Source organism: Cetorhinus maximus, chromosome 4 (assembly GCF_964194155.1).
Source record: "Cetorhinus maximus chromosome 4, sCetMax3.hap1.1, whole genome shotgun sequence".
In the NCBI taxonomy this organism is placed as follows: domain Eukaryota; kingdom Metazoa; phylum Chordata; class Chondrichthyes; order Lamniformes; family Cetorhinidae; genus Cetorhinus; species Cetorhinus maximus.
In genome coordinates, this window is record NC_135882.1 from 23050242 (window position 1) to 23077260 (window position 27019).

Here is a 27019-nt window from a genome sequence, read left to right on the forward strand (position 1 = left end):
GAGGGGCAGCCACTTAACACTCACTCAGTGTGACATGGCTGCAGGGCACTCGGATCCGGCAGGGATGTGTTCCCTGCTAACTCTTCAGATGGCGGGAAGCGAGATCTCGCCATCCGAAAAATTCAGGCCATGGTTTTTTTTCTCTGATTGATATCAAGACAAGCTATTCAGAGTGCATCATTCCAGCCAGTTTGTGACCCCAACTACTGTCCCCCAGACCCTGCTTCCAACCGGCTCATTCTCAGTAATGTGCTGGAAGAGTAATCGGGACAAACAACATGTATCAGAAGCGTATAAAGATCATGGGCGATATACAGAAGAAAGAGCAGATGAGAGGAGAGATGGATAGAGAAAGAGGGAAAGAATGAGAAATAATGTTTTGGGGGCAAATAGCAAGATATAGAGGGTTAATTTTCACTTTGTGAGACATGCTAACCTAGCCGTTAGCCATACCTTATTCACCCACCTGATTTCCCATTTCATTGAAGTAAATAGAAAAGTATGTGAAACGAGTAGCTGATCTGCAACTACCAGTATTATGCTCACAGCCGAAGTCAAAACTATTCTCCAACAAGAGGAACTGTTTGAGACATAGATATACAATGAGGGAGAGAAAGAGGCAGGTAGAGTGAAAAAAATACACCAAATGGTTCTGACGAGAGGAACAGAGTACAAGGACAGAAATGCAGTTATAGGATGATAAAGAGAAGGCTGTTTTAATCTTCGTTTGCAAACCACACCATTTGGTCTAAACTGATAATTGTAGAATGTTGTCAGCAAAATCAGATGCTTCAGAAAAGCTGATGTGATATAATTATTAGTCGCGAGAAAGTGATTGGCAGTGAGTCTCTTAACAATGTGACATCGTCTTTTCAAAATGTTCTTGCAGCCTCTACGTGCCTATGAACACCAATGGGGTGAATTTACACTCTGCAGTTGACAACCGAAATGTGTTATCTGATATCTTAAGCATGTTATTTGTTCTGATAAGCAGGTTAGTGCCTCAGTTAAAATAGCGAACAAAACAATTTCATTTGAACTCCCACCCTCATAAGCTGATATCACAAAGTATGATTTCACTACACAAGTAGTTAAAAAGATCTATTCCATCATATTTAATCACCAGTAATGAAGAAGCATTTCACATTTCTACATACTGCGGAAATCTCTTTAAATAGTTGTCTGCTGCCAGAACCCTAATGATGCTTTTTAAGTTTGTTCCAATTGGGTAACAATTAAGACATACCTTTTATTCTCCAATTCTAATGTGCATCACTTAGTGAATGAAATTAGTCTGTGTCTTTGCTTTAATTTTTTCTTGGGGTTTGGGTGGCATCGACAAGGCTAATTTATTGCCCATCCTAGTTGCCCTCAGAGGTGATTGTGGACCTTCTCTTTAAATTACTACAGTCCTTGTAGTAATGGTTCTCGCCCACAATGGTGTTAGATGGAGAATTCCATGATTATAATCCCGCAGTAATCAAGGAACAGAAATGTATTCCCAAATAAAGGTGGTTTATGACTCGGAGATCTTGCAGGTAACGGGTTTCCTACAACATTGTTCTTTTTGGTGGAAGAAATCGCAGGGAGGGATGGTGCTGTTGAAATACCATGCTATTGAAGGTCAAGGAGAGATGGCTGTTCAATCCCTTGTTAGACATGGCCATTACCGAGCATGCACATGATATGAATGTTACGGACGCTTGTTGACGTAAGCCTGGATTTTATCCATGTCCATCTGTAGACTGGTGTAGACAGCTTCATTGTCAGAGGAGTTATGAATAAAGATGAATGCTGATGAATCATTAGCAAACAGCTCCACTCTTCACGTTAGAATAGAAGGAAGGTCACGAATGAAGCAGTTGAAGATGATTGGATTGAGTATGCTTCCATAAAGAACATCTAAAGTGATGCCCTGGGGCTCTATTAACTGGTCATCAACAACCATGACCATCTTCTTTTGTGTTAGATGACTGCCACCATTGAAGTAACTTCCTCTATTGGCTTAAAAACAAAGTGCTAGGAAACTCAGCCGGTCTGGCAGCATTTATAGAGAGAGATTCTCTCTCTACAGATGCTGCCAAACTGGGTGAGTTTTTCCAGCACATTTTTAAAAATATATTTCAGACCTCCAGCATCGTACTTTGCTTTTATTCCTCTGTTGGCTCCTGTTTTCCTATGGCTTATTGGCATCATGCTCAGTTGAATGCCACCTTGATGCCTATGATAAATGAGGGTTGAAGTGTAATCATTAATAACCAATGGAGCATTCAGGCATTTTTCTCCACACTACCAAAATGCTTCTTTGGGCCAAATTGCATTGAGTAAAGCATATGCATGGTACTAATGAACAAACCCAAGTTAGGTTTTTGGCTTGTTAAATTGTTACTGACCAAATAAATGCAAATTCATTCACATTTGCTGTCCACCTCAAATCATATTGATAACATTGGGATTAAGGCAATATGGTGAGTTTGCAGAGGTCCAGCACAGAGCAGGGTGGGTGACATTGGGTGGAATTTTATGATAGCGGGATTTTACGGTTCTAAACGGGAGATTAGAATGGCTCACCGCATTTTACAGCCCCGTTCCCGCTTTGACGGGCCATAAAATTCCGGCCATTGTTTCAGACCTTAAAACAGCACTGATGTTCATACGAACATATGAAATCGGAGCAGAAGTAGGCCATTCGGCCCCTCGAGCCTGTTGCGCCATTCAATAAGATCATGACTGACTTGTTTGTTTCGAATTGCACATTTCCATCTAGCTCCGATAACCTGAATCTACCTACCTCTGCCTTAAAAATATTCAATGACCCTGCCTCCCCAGGCAGAGTTCCAAACTCGCACAACCCTCAGAGAAAAAAGTTCTCCTCATCTCTGTACTAGAAGGGCAACTCCTAATTTTACAACAGTGCCCCCTAGTTCTGGACTCATCCACAAGAGGAACCGTCCTTTCAATGTCCACTTAATCAATACCAACAGGATCTTACATACTTCAATCAAGTCATCCCTCACTCTTCTAAACTCCAGTGGAAACAAGCCCAGTCTGTCTCGCTTTTTCTCAAAAGACAACCTGCTCATTCCAGGTACCGATCTAGTAAACCTCCTCTGAACAACCTTCAATGCATTTACATTCTTCCTTATCAACAAGATTCACTTCATTAGGTGCACTGGAGGAAGAGAATGAGCCGCTGAGAGAGACCTTGGTGCATAATGGAAGAACCATGAGGATCTACTATATTGGACGAGACGGCATTTTTACCCTCACCAAGGACCTGCCCCAGAGGATGCTATGCTTTACCAAGGAAGCCGTAGATGAATCACCTGTAATGAGACCTGAAACATCAACAGCCTGCTACCAATAGCAGCAAACCGTTCTGATTGGCACCCAGCACTTTGCTACAAGCTATTTTCAGTTAACAAGCAAGGGTGAGACAATTTGCAGTTTGCTGAAATGGAATTTTTACAGGCACTTGAACAATGGATTTCTTTAACTGTAAGGAATACTTAAATGAAGCAAGCCCTCCACACTGAACATAATAATATTTCAAAATTTACTAGCTGCCATAAATAGAAGCCTTAGATCTCCAGACAGATCCCACTGCTACAGCACTAATTAAGATGCTCTCACTCTGTAAGGTCAAGAAGATAATGAGCAGGGGAAATGCCATGTTACTGGAATGCTTTAATTCTGTGGTCACCTTGGACAGGTGTTGTTAGAGACAGGAAGGAGCAAGCTATATCTAACCTAGAAGTGCTAATACTGTCATGGTATGCAAAGTGAAAACCTGTTCTTACTCCCTTACACTGTCATCTCTCAGTCTGATGACCCCTATGCAGAAACTCCAGGCTGTATCAGTGTGTTTGGTGTTTTCATTTTGTTATGTGTATTTTTACAAAGGTGTTCTTTTCTCTGAAGTCATTTATTTTGGTTTTGCATTTCCGAGCACGTCTGAAGCAATTCTGTTTCTGTATTTCAGCTGCAATCCAGTCCCAGTGAGGAGATGGCACTCATGACAATAACACTTCCTCGCAGTGCGTACTGGCATCACATCACGAGGCAGAACAGCGTCAGCGAACTCTACAGCTTACAAGGCAAGTGCATCAGGAGAAAGGCACCTCATTAGCTTGTAGGCATCAAAATGCACAAGAAATGGTTCCCCTCATTCCCTTTTTATTTATCAGTGGACAGCTAGCCCAGTGGGCAATGTGACCTTTGAGGGAGTACTGAAACTGGGCTGTGCTTTCCTACTAATAGAGACTTTGTGCCATTGCAACAGTGGACAGAAGTGTACAGTTAAGCCCCAGCTAAATCATTTGGTTCACTGTGATGCAAGGTTAACCTATAAATGCCAGTTTCAGATGCATGCTCATGGGTACACACTTCAGTTACTCTTGAAGTCACATGGTATATATAATATAGGTGCACCAATCTAAATGGGCACACAAACTGGAAGTGGAAAATTAAGCCTAGAGACTTGTCCATACCAGACTCTATTGAAATATATTGAATTCTAGGCCTTACATTCTCATGCACATGAGGTTGTAAGAAATATGAGCAAGAGTAGGCCATGCGACCCCTCAAACCTGCTCCAACATTCACTAAGATCCTGGCTGATCTTTTACCTCAACTCCACTTTCCTGTCCAATCCCCATATCCCTTGATTTCCCCGGAGTCCAAAAATCTATCTGTCTCACCCTTGAATATACTCAACAACTGAATGTCCCTCTGGGGTAGAGAATTCCGAAGATTCAGAGCCCTCTTAGTGAAGACATTTTTCATCATCTTGGATTTAAATGGCAGACGCCATAGACAATGACTGTTCGTTCTAGGTACACCAACCAGGGAAAAACAAACTCTCAGTACCTACCCTGTCAAGATATTGCAGAGCACAAGATAAATATAGATAGGGCAGTCAGCCCATGCAGCATAAACATTCTCCTTTCACTTTATTTAGACTGCACCATTGAAACATTGTGTTGCGATATTAACTATTTTGGAATTCTGTTTTCTTGTATTTTGACCTTGGTTCACTTCATTCGTTTTGATCATTTAAAGCACTGGATATGATTGGTGTCAAGATACCATTCTACTTTATAAGTATAAAGGAGTTTACTTTCACTGGTGCCATTGGGCTGCAACAAAGATTGCCACCCCTAAAATGGAATGTCTCATTCCTGCTGCAAATGACTCAGCTTCATTTTCTGAAGAACCTACAGCTGGGCAGTCAGAGTGCTCACCTGATTAAGGCAGTAATCTAGTGTGCAATACAAATTGGAGTGGACAGTGATGTCCATTGAAGTCCAGCTACCATTCTGGGACACAGCTGGGTACCTGCTAGGTACCTATTCTGCCCAGTTTCACCTGACCACCCAACTGAAAGTGAACCATACAACAAAAGTTTTTAATGATCATCTGTGGACTAGGAGGAATAGAAGTTCTCCCTTGAGCCCTGCAAAAATGATGTGGGCCATTGCCACAAGATTTGAGGTACCTTTGTAAGAACGTCCTGCCTCCCCTACCTTGGGAAAAACATTGTAAACATTGTCCCGCACGGCATGGTCGGAAACCCATTCTTTTTTGGTGGTGCTTTATATACACCAGCTAGTAATGCAGATACCCAACATTTGCAGACAAATTAGGAAACCCCACCCTGACTCTGCAAAGTTTGCCAAGACCATCAATGAAGCTTCTTGGCAGGAACGATGTCAGTTTAGTTGCCAAGATCACAGACCCGTGAATTTATGGGACTAAAATTGTTAGGGTTTTCCAGCCTTTAGCTTCCTTTCCCCCCAAAGTCACTTTTGCCTCAAGATATACGTTAATTGCATTTTCCGTTATTCTCACTTTGTTTGGTTCAAAACTCGCTTCTCGTTTGGTTGAATCGACCAAAGCTAAAATGAATCACTGATTACACGCTTTACCTGGCTACTCAATTGAATAGTTTTCCACCACCTTCCATAAATTTCTCTTCAGAGCCTATCCAGCTGATGGCAAGGTAAATGTGATAGCCCTCAACGTTCTTTATCCCAGCAAGTAAGGGCAGATTTGCTCCTGCACTGAAGTTCAATTACTGTGCTAATTCGAAAAGGGCAAATGATTGTAAAGAAAATTATTCAGGGCCGACAGTCTGCTATCCCTCTCCATATGCCATAAACTAAGTAACTTAAGGGAGGTACTTGTACCCTACAGGCATCACTGGAGGCTGATTGTCAGAGATTCTAGGGATGTGGGCCTTTTGTATCAAGCAAATGGGTAAATGCACCAGTATTGGTGCATATTAAGTGCCCACTGAGAGGACAGCAAAATACAGTGCCTGCCAACTTGTTTGAGGGAAATGCCAATAGGAACAGCTTCAAACATCTGAAAAAATTAGTAATGAGCCCCCCTTTATAAAGGGACAATTTCATTGATGGCAGAATTTCTGCCTTAGAGTGTTCCAGGCCACGCTGCATCCCTGGATGTTATTTTTATCACTCCATTTGACCAAATACCAGCACCAGCTTGCCAGTGTTGCGTACATTTAGCGTGGATGAACTAGGATCAGCAGGAGTTTTTCCCAGTGTTGCCATCCCTACTGCCTTTTACAGTGTTAGGTTTTGATGGGGGGGCGGGGTGGGGGGGGCGAAACCACCACCTGTCCTGTCCTTGGAGGAAATTTCCAGGTAGTTATCTTCAAGTTGGAAACTTGGCATTACTGGGTTCCACCACGTGCCCCTCCTCCGCAGATTGTTGCTGGCTCATTTTCTACCTTCCTGCATTATTGAAGCCCTGCTTCCCTCCTTCCAGAATTATAGATGCCCTATTTCCCGCCTCCCTGCATTATCAATATGCCATTTTTCCTGCAACCTACATTATTGATGCTCCATTTCTCCTCCCCCAACTTCCAGATTAATGGTGCCCCATTTCCTTACCCCCCCCCCCCCCCCACACACACACACACACACACACACACACACCCCCTGCCCTTCTCAGATTACCGACATTTCAGGCCCTAAAGAAAATTGGGTGGCAAGCTTCTCTTGGTTTGAGCTAGGCAGGTTAGGCAGGTCATTAATATTTTTCCCCCAGTGATGGGAAGGCCCATTCTGTGCAAAAATCATTGTGGAATGACTGACTAATTCTTGTAGTAAACAGAGGGTTGGCAGATAGTGACTGAGGTGAAGGTGGAGTGTTCTGTCAGAGGAATCCTTCCTGGACACTGTGAAGCTGTATGCTCAGTACAACACACAACAGAAAATGCTTTTGAAATGAGGGCCTTTCAAATCATTTAAAGATGTTTTACAATTTGCATAATGTTGACTTTGTGACATGTTGGAATGGTTAGGGTTCCAATCAAGTAGGATCAATTTCCATCCCAACTTTGATGGCTTTGTGATGAGACTAGATTAAACCAAGGTGAAGAAAGGCAGCGTGATTACACTGTTTAATCATCTCTCCACATAATTCCACCTCAACGGATGTAGCACAGAGTGACCATGTTGGTCCCTGGGGAACATATGCCGCAGATGTTGCATTGACATGGTTTCTCAACTCTACTGTTTAGCTTCCGTCACTACATGGTTAGGGGAGGCTGGAGAGAAAAATAGAGAAACCTTATTTCAACTGCAATCATTTTAGTCTGGGCTTTTTAGTGGATAGTTTTAATTCCAGTTATCTGGAAAGGACAGAAATGTCAACTCCCCTATGAATTATTCCATTTGGTGGTATTAAACCACAACCTGATGTATTTAAATGATACCCTTCTTGTTGGGGTTAATTTTCAGCTCCACTGCCTGCATGCTAACCTGGAAAAGGGGCATCACCCAGCATTCCTAGAATCCCCTGACCCTGTCCCATTTTATTCCATTACCACCCAGGCACTAGAGTTGAAACAAACCTCAATATTTCTAATGACCTCACGTCATTCCACAGTTAGGAGAAAAGACGGGCATTTCTGTGGTTACAGGCGTGAATCCAGGATCATATGTTGCCTCCTTGGTGCTAGCTTCAAGGATGTCATGAAGCAGCTGCAGAGCACTCTAAGTTGGGGTTGTGGGGGGGAGGGCAGGGGGTGAACAGCCAGTGGTCTTGGTTCATATCGGTACCAACGACATAGGTAGAAAGAGGGATGAGGTCCTGGAGGCAGCGTTTACAGAGCTGGAAAATAAAGTAGCAAGCAGGACCCCAAAGTTAGCAATCTCCGGATTACTAGGCACAATTGAGTGTTGATATAGGAGGTTAGGACAGATGAATACGTGGTTGGGGAAGTGGTGCAGGAGGGAGCGCTTTAGATTCCTGGGACATTGGGAGCAGTTTTGGGGGTGATGGGATCTGTTCAAGCTGGACAGGTTGCACCTGAACAGAGCTGGGACCAATGCCCCCTGCTTGACCATTTGCTAGTGCTACTGGGGAGGTTCTAAACTAACTTGGCAGGAGGATGAGAACCAGGAGGTAAAATTAGGGAGGTAAAACAAGGTTCGCAAAAATTGGGAGCAACAGCACCAAAATAAGAATTAGTAAAGTTGAAGTTTGAGTAAAGGGGAATGAAGTAAGTTCTAAATTAGGTTTATAGTGCATATATGTGAATGCATGGAGTGTGGTAAATAAGGCTAGTGAGTTACCTGTGCAGGGAGCCACGTGAAAGTATGATGTTGTGCCAATAATGGAGACCTGACTCATAAACAGTGTGTACTTAACACAATACAAGGTGTTCAGGAAAGATAGGGAAGGAAAGAAAGGAGGAGGGGTGGCTGTATTGATAAACACAATATTACAGTACTGGAGCAAGAGGATGTCCAGAAGAGTCAATGACAGAATCTATTTGTTAGAGCTAAGGAACAATAGAGGCACCATTACCCTACTGTGAATTCTATTGACTACCAACTAGTGGGAAAGGTATAGAAGTGTTAGCTAGCTCTTTCTGTTCTAATTGCAAAGCTTCGCTTGTTGTACAGTGGAAGGTTATTACTGTATCACAGATTTATGGACTAGATCTATTTGTGAAGGGCACCTTCTTCTAGTTCAGTAATCTTGTGGCTACAGCTGTTATGTTCATTCATTGATTTTTCCTCTACACTTCTAATTGTTTTTTTTCTCTCTTTGGGTTCATTAAAAGCTGAACGCTGTGTTGTACAAAAAAACCGGTCTAATACAAAATATCAGGAACGTATCTCAGAATATCTCGTACTCATTCCCAACAGGGAGGAGTGAATGATTGAGTGCTCCATTGATAAATATTTGCTTGAAAGAATTGTTAACTGACAAGAAAGCACTTTTATTTCTAGCTACCATCCTCTGCTTAGAGAGCTCTGGATCACAATCCTATTACCTTGAAAGACAACAGGCAGAGCCATGAATGTCCTTGTCAGAAAAATCGGCAGGAGGGAAACTCTACCCCTCTCTCACACACCTCTTAATTTCTAACGCAGCAGCATCAACAGAATATTGGGAGCAGGTCAGCCGGAAGGAACAGAGTCGGAGGGAGAGGAGCCAATTTTGACTTTTCTCGAATCGGCCAGCAGAGTGTGCTGGCTGGTTAGCAGCTATGTACTTCCACTCAGAAACAAATATCTACACCGATTGGGGTAAATTGGACTTTGGGTGACGGTATCCAACATGCTATATCAGCTCTTTGCCTGATTTTAGTCTCCGTTGCAGTCAGTGGAAAGGGAGTTAGGAACGGTGTGTAATGGCTGACCAAGCTGACACCGTCATTTTTCACCAGTAAAATTATTTGAATTACTAAAAAGCAACAGAATTCAGAAAATTGGATGTGCTAAAACTTTCAGAAGAGATTAACTGATGCTTGAAACTCATTTGACCTTGAGCCTGGGGCTTGAGTCGACAGTGACTTCTCACGCTCAGCCCGTCCATTGGGGGCAGCCTTATTGTTCACAAAAAGCAAGGATAACATTAATTTATGAGCAAAAAGATAGCTAATGCTGTTTGAGCTTGTGCAAACTTGAATTTGTTACAATGGATTGAACTGTTCCTTTCATCTGCTACAGGGAAGGAATGAGACAACACGTTTATAAAAGCAGCCTTAACTGATGTCTTAATCAAATGATTATCAGAACACATTCAGGTGAAAAACTGGAATAGAGGTTAAATGCCCTGGAAGAATTCATGGATAACACCGAAAAAAGTGATGAGTGTAAAACACAGTTTATTATCAGTGTGCCAAGAAACTCTGCCACCAGTGATGTGCAGACAATGAGTATGCATCCTGATAAATACTGGGCATAAGGACATGAGGGATTACACAAGAATATCTCAGTCACAAATCCCATCTCATTTTCACTGACCCAGCAACGATACTCACTTTGCACCAGCAAAATACAGTTGCACTACTGAACACTTATTATAAATGTGATGAGTGCACAGTGGAGGTTTTACACTGGAGCAGGTTGAAGACAGGGTGGTGGGGGTGGGGGAGGGTCAATAGGAGGAACGTGAGTGAGTGGGGTTAACATGGAAACATGGTTCAGTAGGGATAACAAGAAACATGGGGAGTGGGGGCTAATCGGAAAAATGGAGGAGTGAAAACGGGAAGAGCACGGGGATTGGACATAATCAGAATATGAAGGGGATAATGGAGAAATATAAGGAAGTGGGCATAATTAGGGAATATAAGACATAGAAGCAGAAGTAGGCCATTCGGCCCATCCAGCCTGCTCCGCCATTCAGTGAGATCATGGCTGATCTGATATTCCTCAACGCCACTTTCCTGCCTTTTCCCCATAACCCTTGATTCCCTTACTGATTAAAAATCTGTCTATCTCAGCCTCTACAGCCCTCTGCGGTAATGAATTCCACAGATTGGCTACACTCAGAGAGAAGAAATGCCATTTCATCTCTGTTTTAAACAGGCACCCCCTTACCCTGAGATTATGCCCTCTGGACCTAGACTCTCCCACAAGGGGAAACAACCTCTCAGCATCTACCCTGTCAAGCCCCCCAAAAATCTTATATGTTTCAATAAGGTCTCCTCCCATTCTTCTAAACTCCAATGAGCACAGGCCCAACCTAGTCCACCTCTCCTGTCTGCCTCCAATGCCAGTCTATCTTTCTTTGATAAGGGGACCAACATTGTTCACAGTATTCTAGATGTGGTCTAACTAGTGCCTTGCATAGTTTTAGCAAGGCTTCCCTATTTTTATACTCCATTCTCTTTGAAATAAAGGCCAAATATGAGGGAGTGGGGGTTAGGGTTAGGAATATGAGGGAGTGGAGATAATGGGGGAATACAAGGGAGTGGGGATAATTGGGGAATATGAGGGAGTGGGGTTAATGGGGGAATATGAGAGAGTGGGGATAATGGGGTGGATGCCAGAATGGGTATAATGAGGGATATGGAGAATTTGGGGAAAATAAGGAACATGAGGGAGTGGGAACAATAAGGAATACGAGGCAGTGAGGAATATGGAACAAGTGAACATTGGTGTGAGCAAAGACGATAAGGGAACATATTGAGTAAAGTGAGAACAATGAGCAGCTTGTCAGTTTGGATATGAATAGTTTAAAAATGATCTTTAAATGTTTGGTAATTGTAAATATATGTATTAACAGTATTTAGTTCGAAGATGAGCAAAGATAGAATGTAAATTAGGAATAAAGTAAGTGAGATATGAGGAAAATCAGCATAAGATACCAGGCACATAGAAAAGGTTAACATTACACCAGATTGTTTTCAAAGACTTTAAACTTCGCACTTACATTAATTAGAACTGTCAGTAACTAATTGAATTGCAGCATTGTTAATTCTCTGACTACATTTCCAAATTAATAAAAATATTATATATTAATTTATTTTTTTCAAATCTATAGCTTGAGGAATTGATATCAGAACAGGGAAAGAATTTAAAATGTTTCAGAATAAATTAAAGTCATTGTGCATCCATGCAGGTTAATCAAGCATGTGATATTAAACCATAATTCAGTAACACATTTGTTGATAAATGTGCATAAATGTAATATTTAAAAATATAGTTTTATTTCTAACAGGGAAGTGGCTAGCAACATGGAAAGGAATGATATATAAAATGGAATAGCTTACTACCAAAATAACTCCGTTTGGATTTATAAACTTGTGTACAGTAAGAAGCACATTTAATATTGTGACTTACCAGAAAATTCTCTATGTAAGTTTATAGAAAAAGATGTTTGCCTAGAAACTGGATCATCTTATGCTTGTTTGACGCATCTAAAATGGGTGGCTAAGTGTTCAATGTGGTGGGCAACACAACATGCCCATCTCATGCTGAATGTCCAAATTCCACCATATCGGATTGGGCTGCTCCATAGGTGTCTGTGGCAAGCACTCGAAATATTTTTTAAAAAGCCTCTTTACAATGTTGAAGTAAGGTTCCAATACTTCTTGTAGGACCCTACCAGAAAATTTGCCACAGGAGCACGATTGATGGGACTTGTCCATTCCAGACAGGTTATTTGCTGGTTTGTGGCCTATAGTTTGAGGCTTTTTTTCCCCCATACCACAAGTAGTTCTGACTTCTGGAAAAACTTTGTGTCACAATAGGGAGGCTCAAACCAGGGCAAGGACAGCACTGCCTGGAGCTGTCAATCATTGCGGCTTTTAATATTTACACCAAAGGGTCTATCCAGGCTTCAGAAGTTGACATCAGTGATATCACACTGGTTGTTGAGCACCACTGTATTAGGGTGTCCACTGTATTAGGGTGGTGACTAAGTTCTCTATACCAGGAGGAACATATACATCACATTCCCCAGGAGGGATGAGAGAGCACTAGACCTAACCTACATGACAGGCCTATGCAGGGTCCAAGGTGCCATTGACAGCACCAACATGGCTTTGCATGCTCCCATCACCCATCTGGTTCTATCTCAATAGAGATACCACTTCCTGAATGTGCTGTTTGTTTGTGGCCAAAGGGATGCATCACTGGTCAAATAGGCATGCAGCCAATAAGGAGAAGGGACACTACTAGCTAGTTCATGATAATGAGGAGCCAAATTTCATGTGGTCCTTGCACCCCATTTGAACAGGCCCTTTTGCCACCTTTCATTGTTTATTTTTTGGATGGTGGGACAATGGCTAGAATTTTACCCACATTAACATAGACACTTCAGGTGGGCTAAGTATTTGCAATAGACTCTCTGCATCAGTTTGCTTCTGGAAGCTATGCAAAAGTTCTGCAAGTACAAAAGAGGTAATGTTTATTATACCAGAGGTTGGAATATATCAGAGCATTATTTCAGGCCTCCATCAGGTTCACGAAGGATAACAAACACCAACAGACAAAAACAGTTATTCTCTTACTTCAGTATCTATAACCCACAGGAATCACTACTTTTTGATTTAATTGGTGATTATGCTGATTGTGTGCATGTGTTTGTCTATGTTTGTATCTCTATGTTTCTTATGCTCACCTGTGTCTCTGTCTATATGTTGTTACGACCACGTGAGAAGGGGTGAACTGGCTCCCTTATATTCAACCTCCTCGGTTGGTCACAACAAAGGTTTAAGTTTCTTCTTCATGAGGATATGCCTTTTCTAAACTGGAATGTATTTAACTATTTAAGCAGTAAGGAGCCAATCAAATAAGGTTTATTTGAGTGAAAGAAATAGCAAATTTATTCACCGCTATACCCGAGAAAAATAATAAAATCACAAGACCAAGCATTTGGTGCTCATGCAGTCATTAGGGCCCCCACACGCACCAGTATCAGAAATAAAGGGTTATAGAGTCCAATTTAAAAAGGTAAAAGAATATACGGTTAAGTGCCCTTTGATTTTCTTTGGACTGTAGGTTTTAAACACTGCAGGCAATTTGGGTTAGCTGGTTTCTTGGATGCAGTCAGATGTAGAAGAAGTTGCAATTATTAAGGGGATCTCGGTTCGCTGGTAGGTTTCTGTAGAGCTGACTTCTCGAACTAGGTGACACACTTATTCCAAAGGAGAGGGAGAGAGAGCAGCCTTCAGCCTGTTTCCTCTGCTGAAGACTTTCTTCACACCGCCTGTGTCACACGCAATCTCTCTCAAGTGGCTGGGCAGCCTTGCCTTGAAATACTTCACCCATTGTGTATTTCCAAGCAGTTCTCGGCAGGCCTGCCTGTGGTAGCCATTGTTGCAATATCCAGAGCTTTGCATTTTTAATGTCTCTTCCTTAGACGGTTAGGGGTTTTGCTGGGTGCCTGGATTGTAGGAAATGTGTCGCCCTTCACATTCCCCTGAAGGCAATTTGTTTTTCTCACCTTGACCTTGGAATGTGGCCTTGCATTTTAAGCAGTTTGCTCTGTCTCAGTTCAAATTGCAAAATTTTCAGTCAGTTGGAAGTTGAAAAGTCATATTTTCAAACGTTAAGGAGCATAACCTCATGACAATGTGTGCGTGTGTCTGGGTGTGTGTGCGCGTCTGAATATATTTGTCTCTCTCTGTGCCTGTGTGTGTATGTCGGTCTCCATGCCTGTGTGTGTGTGGGTGTTTGTACGCGCATGTGTGTGTTTGTATACATGTCTGAGTTTGAGTATATGAATTTCTGTGTGCGCGCGCGCGTGCATGTGTCTGTTCTGTGTCTGTGTCTGTGTGTGTGTGCACGTGCATGTGTCTGTTCTGTGTCTGTGTCTGTGTGTGTGTGCACGTGCATGTGTCTGTTCTGTGTCTGTGTGTGTGTGCACGTGCATGTGTCTGTTCTGTGTCTGTGTGTGTGTGTGTGCACGTGCATGTGTCTGTTCTGTGTCTGTGTGTGTGTGTGTGTGTGCACGTGCACGTGCATATGTCTGTTCTGTGTCTGTGTGTGTGTATATATCCTAAATTTTGATTTGGTGAGATTGTCAGAAATAATTACTATGCACTGCTAGAAATAAATTCTTAATATTTATTCAACACGTATGTCAGAAATGGAAAAGTACAAAAAGAAGCTGTTTTCACGATCATTTTTTCCTCTTCGCTATTTAAGTTAGGAAATGTTTAAAGAGAAAGAAAAGATTATTTTCCATCCTTTGAAACGTGTTCAACTTCATGGCCAAGAGTGAATCTCTGACTGCTTCTGGCTCCTGTCTAAAGGACCAAGGGCTGGGAAGTTGTTTGGCACTTGTTATCACATCAAGCTCTTGTGTCACTGTGTGACTGATTTTATTTCCAGATTAAATATTTATGCAATGTTTGCATTTTACTGATGCCCTGATTAGATGGAGGGATGAATTGTGCTGCAGTGAGTGTAAAACCAAGAGGAGCATTATGACAAATAAAGATAAATGAGCAACTGCACGGAAAACAATGATGAATATGTAGTTATATTATATTGGTAAATAATGCATTTTCTGTTGAGCTCAGCTCCTGAATCATCTCAAAGCTAGATGTGTGATGAAAAATCCTTTTGAATAGTGCCAACACTGTGCCTAATGAAGTGTAATGTAAGTGGATTGGTTTCTCTTCCACCTCGCCCTCAACACACTCAACACTGTTTGTCAACATGGCCATGTGGACTACAGAACAGAAAGAAAGCACTTGAATGTTTCAAATACTATGAGGTATACTTCCCTAGCCCTCTCTCTCACACCCACCAACCCCCCACCTCTCCACCTGCCCAAGTTAATGTTTTGGGTGACTGGTCGGTGGAGTGCACTAGTAAGCCTGAGGGAAAGCCCGCTTATGTTTGAGGGCAGAGCTGTGGTTAGAGATTGAGCAGCCCAGGGCAGCTCGCTGGCTTAGGGCCCTCAGTGTTGGCCTCTGGGCCACAGATGTTAGATCCATTAGAGAGGGATGTTTGGAAGCAGGGCTAGGGAGACCCCAAGATTAATTTGGGGCAGGCAGGAGCACTCCTGCTCCCACTACCCCACCACAAGCAAGGGGAACGGGTCCTCAGAATCCACTTTGGCTAGGCTGCCAGCTAATACTGACTGTAATATGCATAGCCCCCACTCCCCAGTTCAGTCCAAAAATGATAACCCAGGTTTCATAAAAATCATAGAGCCCTGATTTTCATTTTTAACAAGCTCTACGGCCCAACACAAGGGGCTGCACCACCCCTGCCAGGCCTGGGGGAATAGGGGGCCACTGCACCAACCCAGCATAGCCCAGAGAAATGGGACAGTTGTGGGCCCAGATTAACAGCGGGTGGGTCCAGCAACCCAGCGGTAGGCCCCAGGGGAACATTGCTGCATCCACAGTGACAGTGGCAATGAGATAATAGGTTAATACCCTGGAATCATTCAAGGGCTAATTGGATGTTGTAATGGCCCTAAGGGTCATTTTTGATGAACAAACAATGATGGGCCAAATGGCCTTTCTAGTCCATAGCTATCTTGTGATCTCTTGTAGCCAGATGTTTCTGGAAACTGTCCACCAGCAGAACTGTTTGAACAATGGTCACTGAACTTTAATGCTTCTGGCTGCTTCCAGAGCATACAGATAAGTATGTTACCTGTAAATAAGCCCGGCCAATAGTAGGCAAAAGAATTTCATCAGCACCGGTTTGTTAATAATATCTCATAATGTGATTTAACCCTGGAGTGGGATTATCTGGTTAGTATCAATTTATGCCAATGTATGGTCAGTTTTGCTGTATGGACACATACCTACTGCTCTTCAGAAAAGGATGTAGAAAGGGCATTACAGTTTGTAATAATAGGCAGCGATCTCTTCAAACAGATTTCCATCTATTCTGTATCCCAGTTAAGTCTCCAATAAACTCTAGGAATAGGAGTAAGCAATTGAATCCTTCTAGTCTATTTCCACCATTCAGTGAGATTCGGAATGGCTGATTCTGGCCTAACTACTTCTCCCCATGTCCCTTAATACATTTGGATAACAAAAATCTATCAATCCCAGTTTTAGCATCAATTGCCATTTGAGAGAGAGAGCTCCAAACTTCGGCGAGCCTTTATGTGTGGAAGTATGTCCTAATTTCACTCCTGAAAGATCTGGCTGTACTTTTTTTTTATTCTTTCATGGGACATGAGTGTCATGGGCCATAGGTGTCACTGGCTAGGCCAGAAATTTTATTGCCCATCCCTAATTGCCCTTGAGAAGGTAGTGATGAGCTGCCTTCTTGAACCGCTGCAGTCCATGATTTGAATCCAAAAGTAGGGTCCTGAATCTAAATAAAGGGTATGAGGCGCGAGTTGGCAATGATGGATTGGGGAACCTTACTAAAAGGGTTGATGGTGGATAGACAATGGCTGTTATTTAAGGAACGTATGCATGAGTTACAACAATTGTTCATTCCTGTCTGGCGCAAAAATAAAACAGGAAAGGTGGCTCAACCATGGATTACAAAAGAAATTAGGGATAGCATTAGATCCAAAGAGGAGACATATAAAATTGGCAGAAAAAGCAGCAAGCCTGAGGATTGGGAGCAGTTTAGAATTCAGCAAAAGTGGACAAAAAGCTAGATCAAGAAGGGAAAAATGGAGTATGAGAGTCAACTTGCAGGGAACATAAAAACTGACTGTAAAAGCTTCTGTGAAGAGAAAAAGATTAGCAAAGACAAATGTAGGTCCCTGACAGTCAAACAGGAGAAATTATAATGGGGAACAAAGAAATGATAGAGGAATCGAACACATATTTTGGTTCTGTCTTCACAAAAGAGGACACAAATAATTTTTCAGAAATGTTAGGGAACCAAGGCTCTAATAAGAGGGTGGAATTGAAGAAAATCAGTATAAGTAAAAAAAAAATGGTGCTAGAGAAATTAATGGGGTAATTAAATGCTGAAAAACCTCCAGAGCCTGATAATCTACATCACAGAGTACTAAAGAAAGTGGCTCTGGAAATATTGGATGCATTGGTGGTCATCTTCCGAAATTCTATAGACTCTGGAGCAGTACCTACAGATTGGAGGGCGGCAAATGTAACCCCACTATTTGAAAAAGGAGGGAGAGAAAAAACAGAGAATTACAGACCAGTTAGCCTAACATCAGTAGTGGAGAAAATGCTAGAGTCTGTTATAAAAGACGTGGTAACAGAACACTTGGAAAGCATTAACGGGATTAGATACAGTCAGCATAGGTTTATGAAAGGGAAATCATGCTTAACTAATCTACTGGAGTTTTCTGAGGATGTAAATAGGAGAATAGATAAGGGAGAACCAGTGGACGTGGTGTATTTGGATTTCAAGAAGGCTTTTGATAAGGTCCCACATAAGAGGCTAGTTGGCAAAATTAAAGCACATGGGATCGGGGGATAATATTCTGGCATGGATTGAGAATTGGTTGACAGACCGAAAACAGAGAGTGGGAATAAATGGGTCTTTTTCTGGGTGGCAGGCAGTGTCGGAGATTAATCACACCAAGGCATCATTTCGTATGTAGAAACCCCATTTATTGCTTATGCACAAGGGAGAACAATACAGTGAGAGTTATTGTACCGTCTCAAAGCAGAATACTCAAACACTTGCTTAAGAGCATTTTACAGCCAATCAGTAAATTTTGCACAACTCAATTCGCTTATTTGCATAAGTTTACTGACCAAACCATGTTCCAGTAAATTTCCATTCCCATCACAACAGACATTGTGGTTATGCAAATGCTTATCACAACTTTAATTACATTCAGCCTGAGAAAGAACAACATAGAATGTCTCAGGGCTCATCCTACAACAGTAGTCAGACAAGATGGTATTATTCTTCAAGGTTGCAGTATTTTTCTCTTAGGCCTAGGCATTTAATTCAATTTCTCCATTAACTCTTTTAGTACTAAGTGGGTTCCCTATTTGTCTAGGCCACCACACTCCCCCCCACTTTTGTCCTACCAGGACAATCCACCAACCTTAGCCAAGTTCTATGTATCCTAGCCGCCGGGCTTCATCCTCAGTGGAATCCTGATTCCTGAGGAGAGGGAGGGAATAGATAACTGACTTGCCACCAGCAAGGTAGGCACAGGAACCCAATGGCAACTCACCCGCCCGAGTACTACCCTTGGTATAATTTCTCCTGATGCATAGCCAGGCCTCCCCCTTAACAACCACAAAGGTGGGCTCCCATCTCCAAATGGGCGTTTGCTGACTGAAGTCCCCTGTATTACCTAGGGACCATGTAGAATCTGAGGGGAAAGTCAGAAAATGCCTCTCAGAGGAGGAGGGGTTAACAGGAAAATGAGTACAAGTCCAACATTTAGTCCGATTAACTTGCGAGGCTACGGCCTGCATTCGTTGAACCGCAGAATTGGTAGTCCATGCCCCTGCAAGGACCACGCAGGACAGGATCCAAATCAGAGTCAGCATTCTGACGGCTCAGTTAAAGTTCCTGCACAAGCACTTCCATCCGAGGTCAGCGTCCGTTTGACGTGCGATGCGTGGATCCACAAGGGACGTCCTTCACAGCCGTATGGGTGGTGAGAAGGACTTGGAAAGGCCCCCCACCATTGAGGTTCCAAACAGTTCTTTCCCCTGAAGGTCTTTACCAGGACCAGGTCCCCGGGCTGGTATTGATGGCAACCTTCAATGGTGGGCTTTTTCTGAGCTTCTACTACCTACATATGCAAGCTCTTGAGAGTATTAGTAAGCGCTATGCAGTATGTAATCATTCCCTCATCCATAGCATGGATGTGCATTTCCCTAGCAGACAAAGGTGGTGCCACTGGGAGGCGCATAGGAAGTCTCATTACAACTTCATATGGAAAGAGGGAGGTGGTACAGTTAGGGTGAGAGCGCATAGCCATGAGCGCCAAGGGTAGAGCTTCAGGCCATTTCAAACCGGTTTCTTCACATAATTTAGCTAGTTTGTTTCTCAGGATACCATTTTGTCTTTCCACCGCCCCAGTAGACTGGGGGTGGTATGGGCAGGAAAGGTGATGGTTGCATTGTGAGGCCTTCAGCAGTTCCTTTATCACTTTAGCGATGAAATGAGGTCCATTATCACTTGATAAAATCTCTGGTATCCCAAACCTGGGTATGTATTCACACAACAACAATTTTACAACAACAACATAATTCCGTCAGGTGGGATACGCCTCCACCCATCGCGAGAACAAACATACTATAACTAAAACATAATTATATCCCATACATTTAGGCATTTGTATAAAATCCATTTGTAGGTGTACAGACGGGCCCCATGGCTGGGGTCCCGTACCAGCAGTCACTGTGGGCGTCTTGCCTGGGTTATGTCATTGACATAGGTATGACAGGTATTACTAATACAATGCCTGTTAGCATGTTATTATTCACTATACATTCAACGTTCATTCTATATACACGTGTTAAACCTCTGAGCTGGCAACCGGTCAAGTCATGATTCTTGTGTCGTGAGAGATTCAATAAATGCTCATTAGTTACCTATAAAGGGACTACCCCTTCTTTAATCTGTCTTAAATTTTCTCGGGCTTGTTCCAGTGCCCAAGATCCATAAGTGCTGCATACATCATTTCTGCTCACTTCGTCTGAAATATCTTTCCCTATTTCAATTAATTTATTGATAGTCCCCGCATGACTTTCGAGCACAGTAGCCAGGCTTTGGATTAACCAACGATGTCCCTACATTGAATATCATAGCGGCATCATTTATCAGGCTGCGCTTAACGCGGTTCCCTCCCAAGCCTGATCATATCTCGCCATTGAACTGAACTGCTTCAGTCATCAATTGGCACGTCAGAGCCGTATAGCGTGCTTGGGTATGGGTTGAGCACCACTGGGGCAGGACGACACCGGATACGTTCAAGACTATGGGTACCAGCTCATGGTGTAAATTATCATACAAAACTTCTGATTAACCAGTACCAAACCATTCGCCGGTCCTGGATGCATAGTCGGACAAGATGGGTCAGTCGGTGTGGTTTGAGGGGCTTCAATTATCTCTACTCGGACTGTGAAAGTAGAGGTGGGAGGAGGCTGGGTAGTGGCGGACCTCCCATGCTCGATCTGAAGCAAACCCTTACTACAATTTGAAAGCACTTGTTCTCCTACTGTTACATTTATCAATCCCCGTGGCATGTCGCATTCGGCACTGTCCGTGCCGTACCAAAGTTCCTCCTGCGGTGCGGGATGAGCAGTGATGATCCCCGGCCTTGTTGCCAGTACTGATACGCCCACGACCAGGATCGTAGATCTGTGGAGACATTAACATCGGCTCTCTTTCTCATATCTACAAGTGCGCATATATCACCTGTCATAATTACCTCATATGGTCCATGCCTGTTTGCTTTGAGCTCACCCTGACCATCACCTTATTCCCCACTTGGGGGGGTCAGTTGTTGCTCTTTGGATTTGCCTGTTTCCATATCCTTAATCATCTGTCAGTCTCTAACTTCCTTTCTTAACTCATGTAATTGCTTACTTAATTCCCTTACATAGTCCGTATTTTTCCTTTCATTGGCCCTACACCTCCTATTATAATGCCTTCAGGTAATTGCATGGCCCTTCCTGTTATCATTTCAAATGGGGTGAACCCGGCGGTCCTGCTTGGGGTAGCCCACGGCGCATTAGAATATTGGGCTGTTCCCTGTCTCTTGATTGATGTTTTTTTTTAAATTCAGTTCATCCTTTCCACCATCCCTGGACTCTGGGGGTGGTAAGGAGTATGGAATTTCGGTTTAATCTCCATAAGATTACACACTTCTTTAATGACTCTCCCTGTAAAATGAGTTCCCTGTTCTGAATCCATCTGGGTAGGCACCCCCACTCCTTCCAGTTTATTCTCTCCTGCTGCTGTCTCATGTCAGACCGCAATTCCTTAAACAGCTCTACAGTGCACCTTCTTATCCTATCTTTCAATGGCTCAGTATCTTCACTTCCAGTGATGGTTCTCCCTGGGAACTGCTTAACTCTGCCTGTCATCAAGGTGTTAATCCTGTGGTCTTACTTTTTGTAGCTCACAGGCACATTAATATAATCAGTAATACATCTATTTAGCCTTTTTCTAGCTTTCCCTTTACCTGTATCTATCTTGTGGTAAATTGTTGTTAAGTATTATTTCTCCTTACCCTTCAATCCCTGAACTACAGATTCCACATAGTTTTACCTCTAAGTTTTTTTTTTGACCATGATCATCCTAAGATTCTCTTGAGTTCAGTTCCTCTATTGTCAGTGAGGATCTCTGTCTCTAGATCTTTGCTTATCTCCCCCTGTGCAGTTCCAGTGCCTCAGTTGATGGCCAGATTATCAAATTCAGTTCCCTTAAAACAGTTTGTACATTATGCCCTCTTTCCCTAACTCATTCTCCTACTTGCCTCACACCATTTTACAGCTACCATCTTATCTTGTTCAGGTTGTCTGGAAAGACTTTAAAATGAATAAAATATTCTCATAACAGTTTTAAAAACAGAAATCAGGTATTGACATGTTTTGCTTCCTTATCTTCTTCTCAAACATTTTATTGTCTCAAAAGTAATCCACTAAATTGTGTCTGACCCTTTTCTTTTAGAATTATCCCAGATTCATTAACTCGGCCAAAAATTGGATTTCTGCCAAACTTTGCCAAGGTCTTGAGCTTAGCTTCATATTTTGGGAACAGACTTTACAAATACAGAAGCTTGCAGCATTTGAATTAGTGCCAATTGTTGTCAAACCTTTTAAAATGAAAATTCCCTTTTGAGAACGTTATTAAGAACCAAACCTCAAATTTTTTAAACCTTGTAAGAACTGTAATTTACACTATCAAAATTTTTTTTAACGTGTAATGATTTGCATCCAAGTTATAATTTCCGTATGTTTATCGACACATTCTTTATCTTAGATAGCATCCTAGTGATTCAAAAGCAACCTGTTAAATTAAACTGCACTTTACATCTCAAGATTGTCCCAAATTCAAATTACAGTGCTGTTGAGATGCAGATTTCCTTTAATATTTAATTCATCTCTTCATAAGAAACCCCTTTTTTTCCATTGGAACCACCTAGACCTTGTGTTTATGTCTTTTGGTTTTCCTAGAATCCTTCTGAATTTCAAGTAATTTTTTTTCCTCAGAATTTTAGAATACGAACTCGTATGTATTGATCCCAATCAGTTTAGAAGCTGATGATGAGGGTTATTCCCTACTAGTCTGCAAGTGGGTGGTACAAGGGTTGGTTCATCTCAAACATAGTCAAGCCCTGTTTTATCTTTACACTACCTTCAAATTACGATTTTTGCCAGAAATCTCAACTCAAACCTTATACTCAAAACTTTGGAATATTTAAGTATACTTTTCCTTTAATCTAATATGGGGCTTTCGACTCTAAAGTGCTCAACTACACACACACAAGGCAATTCAGGGAAGAAAACACATTAAAACTCACATACAAATGCTTCATTGCACATAAACAAACACATAGATAAAGGTATGTATCGATACTCCTATAATATTGAACTTAACTCTAAACGAAGCTTCAGTGGCAGTGGGGGAAGAAAGGGATCTTGAAGGCTCCACCTATAGGGACCTTCAAACTGACGAAAGCTCACATTTTCTCCGCTGCTGCTTGTCAATTGCTCATTAACCCCCTAGGGGTACTCTTTCTCTCTCTCTCTCCCTTCAGCACAAACAGCTCTTGTAACCTAGATCAATTCATTTTTTGTAAGTTATAGTAAATTCAGTAGCGGACTATCTACCTCCCTTAACACATTTTACAAGCGGTCAATTCTGTCCCGATTAAAAGTTCCATCTGGTGGGAAGCTCTCTCCTTTACCTTGAGTCCATTTAACCCAATCAGAAACATATTGGACAATTTCAGGACCGTAATGGACATACATTTAAGCATTTGGGGTTCCCTTCAAAGGGGGAACCTGGGAATTCTTTGATGCCATATTTCCCATTTTTATTTAATAATATACACAAAAATACACACAGAAACTAAATCTTCAACTCCAGGGGACTCGAACCCCTGGGTATACTAATACTACATTTCAACTCCAGGGATCTCGAATCCCTGAGTACACTAATACTACTTTTCAACTCCAGGGGACTCGAACCCCTGGGTACACTAATACTACATTTCAACTCCAGGGATCTCGAATCCCTGAGTACACTGATACTACTTTTCAACTCCAGGGGACTCGAACCCCTGAGTACACTAATACTACTTTTCAACTCCAGGGACTCGAACCCCGAGTACACTAAATTACTGGCCAGACTGATCTCCTAAATACTTAATAGATGACTTACCCTAAGAGTCAGCCACAGGCAGGCGAAGACAGATCGCAGGTCAATGAACCCCAGAAGCCCAAATGGGGCTGCCGCAGACTGAGGAGTCCTTGAACTGCGAGGTCCTAATGCTGGCGCTCCATAACTCAAACCTAGGGGTTAGTCATCTCGGTGGAACCTCCGAGAAACTGTCGGAGATTAATCACACCAAGGCATCATTTCGTACATAGAAACCCCATTTATTACTTGTGCACAAGGGAGAACAGTACAGGGAGAGTTATTGTACCGTCTCAAAGCAGAATACTCAAACACTTGCTTAAAAGCATTTTACAGCCAATCTGTAAATTTTGCACAACTCAATCCACTTATTTGCATAAGTTTCCTGACCAATCCATGTTCCAGTAAATTTCCATTCACATCACAACAGACATTGTGGTTACGCAAAGCTTATCACAACTTTAATTACATTCGGCCTGAGAAAGAACATCATGGAATGTCTCAGGGCTCATCCTGCAACAGTAGTCAGACAAGATGGTATTATTCTTCAAGGTTGCAGTATTTTTCTCTTAGGCCTTGGCATTTAATTCAATTTCTCCATTAACCTTTTTAGTACTAAGTGGGTTCCCTATTTGTCTAGGCCACCACAGCGGTGACTAGTGGTGTACCACAGGGTTCAGTGCTTGGGCCCCAGCTATTCATGATGTATATAAATGACTTGGGTGAGGAAACCAAATGCAATATTTTCAAGTTTGCTGATGACACAAAACTGGGCAGGGTTGTGAGGAGGATGCAAGGAGGCTTCAGGGCAATTTAGACAAGTTATATGTGTGGGTAAACACATGACAGATGCAGTATAACGTGGATAAATGTGAAGTTATACGCTTCGGTGTGAAAAACAGAAAGGCAGAGTATTATTTAAATGGCGATATGCTGGGAAATGTGGATGTACAAAGGGATCTGGATGTCCTTATACACCAGTCAATGAAAGTAAACAGGCAGGTGCAGCAAGCAATTAGGAAGGCAAATGGCTTTCATTGCAAGAGGATTTGAGTTCAGAAGTGGGGATGTCTTACTGTAATTATACAAGGCCTTGGTGAGACCATACCTGGAGTATTGCATGCAGTTTTGGCCTCTTTATCTAAGAAAGGATATACTTGCCATAGAGGGAGTGCGGTGAAGATTCACTAGACTGATACCAGGGATGGAAGGACTATCGTAAGAGGAGAGATTGATTCGACAGGGCCTGTATTCACTAGTGTTTAGAAGAATGAGAGGGGATCGGATTGAAACATATAAAATTCTAACAGGGCTAGACAGACTGGATGCAGGGAGGATGTTTCCCTTGGTTGGGGAGTCTAGAACCAGGGGTCACAGTCTCAGGATACGGGGTAGACCATTTAGGACTGAGATGAGGAAAAAACTTCTTCACTCAGAAGGTCGTCAACCTGTGGAATTCTCTACCACGGAAGGCTGTGGAGGCCGGGTCACTGAGTATATTCAAGAAAGAAATTGATAATTTTTTGGATATTAGGAGCATCAAGGGGATGGAGAGAAAGTGGGAATATGGCGCTGAGATAGAGGATCAGCCATAATCATATTGAATGATGGAGCAGGCTCAAAGAACCAAATGGCCTACTCCTGTTCCTAGTTTCTATGTTTCTATGTCTGTACACCCACAGTGCTGTTAGGAAGAGAGTTCTAGGATTTTGACCCAGTGGCAGTGAAGGCACAGTGATATTTTCCAAGTCAGGATGGCGAGTGGCTTGGAGGGGAACTTGCAGATGGTGGTGTTCCCATGCATCTGCTGCCCTTGTCCTTCTAGGTGGTAGAGGTCGCAGGTTTGAAGATGCTGTTGAAGGAGCCTTGGTGAGTTGCTGAAATGCATCTTGTAGATGGTACACACTGCTGCTACTGTGGTAGTGGCGGGAGTGGATATTGAAGGTAGTGGATGGAGTGCCAGTCAAGTGGGCTGCTTTGTCCTGGATGGTGTCAAGCTTCTTGAGCATTGTTGGAACTGCACTTATCCAGACAGGTGGAGAGTATTCCATCATATTCCTAACTTGTGCCTTGTAGATGGTGGACAGGTTACTGGGTGTCGGGAGGTGAGTTACTCTTCGCAGAATTCCCAGCCTCTGCTCTTGTAGCTACTGTATTTATGTGGCTGGTCCAGTTCAGTTTCTGGTCAGCGGTAACCCCCCTCCCCCCGCCCTCCAACAAGAATGTTGATAGCGGAGGATTTAGTGATGGTAATGCCATTCAATATCAAGGGGATATAGTTGGATTCTAAATGATTGGATTTTAGACAATTACCCCCAATCCTAGACTCCCCAATCAGTGGAAATAGTTTCTCTCTTTCTACCCTATTGGTTCCCTTTAGTATCTTGAAAATTTTCATCAAATTAGCCACTTCTTCATGGCGTTTCAATGATCTTTGCACCTGGATACCACCCCACCAACCCCCATCCCCTCTTTGGGTCTCTACTATTTTTATCTTATCAGCATTTAGAAAGTGTCGTATTCAGTCCTTTTTAGGTCCAAAGTGGATGACCCCATGATCTCACATTTGCCCACATTAAAATCCATTTGCCACTGTTCTGTCCATTCACTTAACCCTTAGTGTCTCCTATCAGCATATTTGTATATGTGGCTTTCTCTCCATCACCTAGGTTATTAATAAATACAGCAAATAATTGCAGCCTGGTGCAGACCCCTGTAGGACACCATAGTCAAATCCTGCCCATTATCCCTACCCTCTGTCTCCTGTTGCTCAGTCAATTTCGTAACCAGACCAATGATTTGCCTTCAGTTCCATGAACTTCAGCCTTAGCTAACAGTCACTTATGAGGGACTTTATCAAATGCTTTCTGGAATTCCATATAAATAACATTCATAGACGTTCTCCTGTTCGATATTTTAGTCACCCCTTCAAAACAATTCAATCAAATTAGTCAGGCCTGAGCTACTCCTTACAAATCCATGCTTCTTCTCTCTGATCAGCTGAA

The 27019-nt window shown here is 42.5% G+C and overlaps 1 protein-coding gene across 1 annotated transcript in view; it reads left to right on the forward strand.

Annotated features, from left to right (window-relative positions):
- Positions 1-27019, forward strand: part of dok6 (docking protein 6) — a 422100-nt gene that overhangs the window by 386582 nt on the left and 8499 nt on the right. The window contains exon 7 of the mRNA XM_078540045.1: positions 3983-4097. Within this exon, the coding sequence (XP_078396171.1) occupies positions 3983-4097 (115 nt within the window). The remainder of the gene's footprint in view (positions 1-3982; positions 4098-27019) is intronic.